At 49.7% G+C, this 5636-nt stretch overlaps 1 protein-coding gene across 2 annotated transcripts; it reads right to left on the reverse strand.

Moving 5' to 3' along the window:
- Positions 1–1539: 1539 nt before the first annotated feature.
- Positions 1540–4013, reverse strand: LOC123083413 (probable helicase MAGATAMA 3). 2 transcript variants are annotated; one of them, XM_044505462.1, is made up of 4 exons: positions 3231–4013; positions 2789–3116; positions 2411–2678; positions 1540–2298 (listed from the first exon to the last, which is right to left on the reverse strand). In XM_044505462.1, exons 1-4 carry the CDS (start codon positions 3582–3584, stop codon positions 2106–2108), a joined length of 1143 nt encoding a protein of 380 aa, XP_044361397.1. In that variant the 5' UTR covers positions 3585–4013; the 3' UTR covers positions 1540–2105. The 2 variants fall into 2 exon arrangements, with proteins under 2 accessions (XP_044361397.1, XP_044361396.1); XM_044505461.1 differs by having other exon boundaries at positions 2789–4013.
- Positions 4014–5636: the final 1623 nt, after the last annotated feature.

Below are 5636 nucleotides of genomic sequence, written 5' to 3' on the forward strand. Positions count from 1 at the left end.
CTTCGAACATCTTCGACAATTTATTGAGCTTTGGTCCACCATCCGCCACTTCCCTCTTGAGGTGCACGCCGAAGACGACATTGTGTGGAAACACACCGAGAGCGGGATTTACACTGCCGAGTCCGCCTACTTGGCCCAATTTTTTGGCATCATCCGCCCACCCATGAAGCTTGCGGTGTGGAAGGCCTGGCCCCGCCCAAGGTCAAATTTTTCGCGTGGTTGGCCATGCAATATAGGGTATGGACTGCTGACCGTTTGGCCAACCGGGGGTGGCCCAATTGTGGGATTTGTCCTCTTTGCAAGCGTGTGCAAGAATCCATCGACCACTTCCTCTGCAGATGCCGGTACACTACTAGACTTTGGGAAATGATAAAAGATTGGCTCCAGCACGAAAGCATCAACACTTCCACTTGGCACGTGGCACGGTCAACCAAAGAGTGGTGGATCGGGCTCTCCGACTCTACCATACCGAATAGGAAGGCCATGGCTACCGTCTCCATGCTCACCTCTTGGACACTCCGGAATGAAAGGAACGCTCGCATCTTCCAACTCAAGAGTGCCCCACCGACGGTTCTACTAGCTAACATCAAGATTGAGGCTCAAACTTGGGTCACCATGGGTGCAAAGAAATTGGGACCTATCATGCCGCGAGAGTAGGCCTTTTGTAGCGTTGTTGTAACACGATGGGTGTTGTAGCACAAACATTAAACTCCTTTTTCCCCTCTTAATTAATGAATGAGGCAAGTCTTTTGTCTCCTTTTAATTTATTTTTTTGTAAACGTACAAAACTCTTGCGTGTTACGCAAAAAGAAAACAAAATTCAGTTTAACCGGGAACCAGTAGTTCCTTGGTGCATCGTCGCATAATATGTTCCGTCCTTGATGGAAAGAGAAGACTGTTGCACGATGCCATGCCTCCATGGGGCCGGCCGATAAATCTGGTAGCAACAGACACAAGTGCTCACGCTTTCCGGTAGCAGCAGCATCATGATCATACCCATGCTTCAAGTTGCCATTGACGACAGCAAAACCTAATTGATCGGGAACAAGATCGAGGATGGATCGATGATACAGTTTTCTAGATTCCTACATCGTCTACAGAGCTCAGAGCTGTGGTGTAAAGAAATATAATACGTATCGTTTAGATTTCTTCAATATCATATCAATTCACGTGGATGATAAACACAAATCGATGCAGATTAATAACACTGCACTGCTGATCATCCAACAATTCCACCGATATATCCTACCCCTTTTTGCACATGATTCTCGACACACCAGACATCACCAACAGAAGGAACCATCTTAAACGGCTGCCGCCTAACCAGAAAGCTGGAGACTGACTAACTAACTGAATCAGCACCCAACCACAGGAACACAAGGCATGTGAATTAACTCAACACACTGCTACAAATCCACAACTACAGCGCATCATTCTATTCTACCACAGGAGTACACTGCAGACACAGCAACTGCGGTGGTGACCGAATAACCAACATGTAGATCGATCAAGAGAACAAAATTAATCACCTCTATCAGTTGCAGTTCCAAGCATCTTCGACTCTTCGTCTCCCTCTTTCTTCTACATGCTGGCTTCATCTAGATCCATGCATTGCAGGGTAACACTTTCATCAATGGCTACCAAGATCAAAAGAAAACTGAAAGAGCACTATAGACTATATGCTGCTGGTTGCCAATAGTTGACATCAGAGGGGAAACCCTCTTTACCAAAATCATAAAATGAAAAATGATAATGATAATGTGGTATATACAGGGACAGGGGAGAACAATGGACTTCCGGCAGTCTCAAGGCTTACAGTTCGGTGTCACCATGTTTCTCTGCGCCTACAAAAGCTTCTTCAGTTGGCCTCCCAAGAGTAGCAGACCGACGCGGAATTGACACACAACCGTATCCCTACCAGCCATAATTTCATATGTAGTTCATCTTGGATTCTTGCAGGAAAGGAAGTGGCGGCACCTACTGGTCCAACAGATTAAGGCCATGAATCTTTCGGCCATTGGTTCCTTCTCGACTTAACAAGTACCAGGCATAGGTTCATTCGTACCCTAGATCATGATCACCCGCCCGCCTATACGAGTGTGCTCTCAACGTTGAGCAGATTGTCCAATTAATTCATCCGACCGATCGACCACGGCGTCGCGTATCGCGGCCGCGAGGTCCTTGTCCTCGTTGCAGTCGTAGAAGCACCCTCTCTCCTTTGCGTCGGCCACAATCTCCTGCCAGATCGTCTTGCTGCTCGACAGCGTCGCCGCGTCGCCCAGGATCCAAAGGCAGTGCCTGCGGATGGAAGAACATAACACAACACAATGTCGATCGTCGTTAGTTTTTTTACAGTGGCCCAAATTGTTCTATGTGACTGAACATGAACTGAAGAGATTTTCTCACTCACTTTGCCCGGGTGAGCGCCACGTTCGTGCGCCTCCAGTCGGCCAGCAACCCGACCGACCCGTTGCCGTTGCTGTGCACGGCAGAGAAGACGATGACGTCCTCCTCGGCGCCCTGGAACCCCTCCACGGTCCGAACCTTCACGGAGAAGCCTTCTCCATCGCCGTGTGCCCCGCACTCGAGCCTTCCGAGCCTCTCCTGGATGGCGTGGCCTTGCGCATTGTAGGGCGACACCACGCCTACGGCTAGCTTTTGTCCCGAGCAAACCGACTCTGCACAAAAGCAAATCAAGATCATCAATCGAGCCGTGTCATCGATGATAGATAGAAGGTAAACCTATTTCATGAATGTGTACTACTAGTGACTGATCAAATTACAGCACCATTGAACAATCTCTCCACGATCCGGGTCACGGCGGCTGCCTCGGCCGCGTCGCTCAGGCTCATGTCATGCTCGCCCGAGCTCTCGGTCCCGCCTTTGATGTCGATGAACGAGTAGGGGCCGTACATTGGGCCAGCCAGGAGCTTCCTCTCGTAATCCCTTTGGAGGACGTTGGGGCCATCTGTCACCTTACCGAGGTAAAACCTCGAGAGGGGGAACTTGCTTATCTCCGGGTGCATCCTGAACTGCACATCAAGGAGGTGCCTAGGATGTCCAAGAGATATAAGCCTCTCGAACAGGCTTCTCCCAAAGTCGGCGTCCACGCTGACCTGCAAGGTACAATAGAGTTGTGCAAACATTACAAGACTGACTGTGTCGTGTAAAAGAAAGAGAAAAACAAGCAAGATCATGTTTGTATAGGGGAAGTTGGAAAGAAAGACCACCTTGCTTTTGATTAGCGCCGGTAACTTGCAGTCGTCGCCAATGAGGACAGTGCGATGGACACCGGTGTGCAGAGGTATCGGTATCTCACGCTCCCTCAGCTGCTCCGCCTCGTCGACGATAAGAAGGTCGATTGGCTTAAATTCCCCAAGCTCCACGGTCCGGCTCAGGTGGGACGAGGTACAAGCGGTGCAAAGTATGATCTTAGCATTGTTCAGTATGTACTCTTCGAATTTGTCATAAGATGTTGGGACGTGAAAGTGGTCGGGCAATTGCTTCAGCTTGTCGATGCACACGGCTCTTGCTTCCAGAAACTCCGGCCACCCCACCGGCTTCTTGAAGAAGAGCTTTCGCATCAGCCGTTCTGGGTCGGATCACAGGAGGTCCCCCAAGGTTTCGAGCGCGCGCAGGAGCTCATCTATAAAAGGGAAGCTCTGCTTGCACTTTGCGGGGAGGAGGAGGTCGTTGCGGTAAGCCTCTATGCAGCAGCGCAGGCCTTCCTCGAAGCGTTCGTAGTTGCATAGGAAGAATTCCTTAAATGACATGGTCACTTGCTCCTCCCCCGGGCTCATCTTGGGCTCAACCACTGGCAACCCACACAGCTTGAACTACCAAAATGTCTTTTTGGCGTACATAAATACCGCCCGCTCTCAGATTGAACTACCAAAATGTCCTACATTTAGAAACAAAGGTAGTAGGTCGCAACATACTGACTGAGAGCAGCTGGTAGCTAGAGAAACTAAAGACGAAACCATGTGAACAATCAAGAAAAATGCATACCATTGGAGCATACTTGGCAATTTTCTCAATGAGGTTAATGTCCCCGTCCCCGTGATCGGCGATGGGCAGCCGGCTCGGAGCATACATTGCCGTCTTGTGGTTGATCAGGTGCACCGCGAAAAGAGACAATGCGATCTTTTCCGCCCTTCCGTCATGTTGTTTGAGAGGCAGACTACCTGACAGCAGGTCCACCAGAGTGTGGACTTCGAAACCGTTGGTCACCGCGTCGCCTCTAACGATAGCTATGGCGCATGGCTGCTCCGGCACCGACGTGCGCGTCGGCCTCCGGTGCGTCAACAGCACCACATCGTCGTCCTTGGGGAAATAACAGTCACCATCACCAGCTGACGACCAGAGAGTGTACCCTAACAGTGACCGGTCCGAGAGCGGACGGTACTCCTCGATCCAGTCTACCTTAGCCACGGGCGCGTGGCCGATGCCTTGCAGCGCAGCGCGGCGCAGACGCCGGCGCGCCTCTCCTCCATCAGTGGAACCACGAAGGACCTCGTGTAGTCCCTGATTGAGGTGAAAGTCGCCGGGATTCTCTTCATCTGAACATCGCCGGAGATTAATTTAGCAGATTGGAGTTGAATATGCAGATGGAAACCAAAGGGAAAGGAGTGAAGAAAGCACTCGCCTCGTCCTTATACAGGTCCTCGTTGAGCAAGTCCTGGAGCTCCCACGAGAAGGTCGGCGTCTCCTCCAGCTCCGGCTCCGGCTGCTCGTCCATCAGATCCGGCGTGGTGGAGTATTTGGCCAAATCTGCCCTCGTGGCGCTGAAAAGGGGCGGCATATAATGCGCCTTCTCCTGCGCCGACGCGGCGTGGCCGTCGCTCGCCGTCTTGGTCCGACCAAGATGCCGGACTCCGCCAGGCCCCAAATGGCCGGTGGCGGTGGCTCGGTTCCAGTTCCATGCCGCCGCGGCGAGGCGGCGACGAACCGGATGCTGGAACATGGCCGCCGCCAGGTGAAGGCGGAAAGATCTGCGCCTCCTTGTCTTCCGATGTGGGCTACCATCTCCTCGCCGGCCCGCAGGAGTACTAAGAAGAAACTGGCCCTGCCAACAACGGAGATGAGATCACAACTGAAGGCTTTCTCTTCACCCCCCCCCCCCCCCCCCCCCCCAAAAAAAAACTGAAGGTTTTTTTCTTTGAAAAAAAAACCCTCTAATAGATCTGAATTTTTTGTAATGATCACATGGAAAATGTTGGATTTTTTTCCTCTAAAACATGCTAAATTTTGAACGTACTTTCTAGTGATCACGTGTGACTTTTTTATGAATTTTGTTTTTGTAAAAAAATGTCAAATTTGGTAAAGATATTGTTCAGTTACATGGAAAATTTAGAAAATTATGTGTCATAAATCATGTCACATATTTATAGTAAAGCTTGCAATGGTCACATGGCAAATGCTGGATTTTTTTTGCCTCTAAAACATGCTAAATTTTGAACATGCTTTCTACTGGTCATGTGGCACTTTTTTATGAATTTTTGCTTTATACAAAATGTCAAATTTATAAAAATATTGTTCAGTTACATTGCAAATTTAGAAATTATGTGTCATAAATCATGTCACATATTTACAGTAAAGCTTGTAATGGTCACATGGAAAATATACTATTTGTATGC

This window comes from Triticum aestivum, chromosome 4A, assembly GCF_018294505.1.
Source record: "Triticum aestivum cultivar Chinese Spring chromosome 4A, IWGSC CS RefSeq v2.1, whole genome shotgun sequence".
NCBI classification, from domain to species: domain Eukaryota; kingdom Viridiplantae; phylum Streptophyta; class Magnoliopsida; order Poales; family Poaceae; genus Triticum; species Triticum aestivum.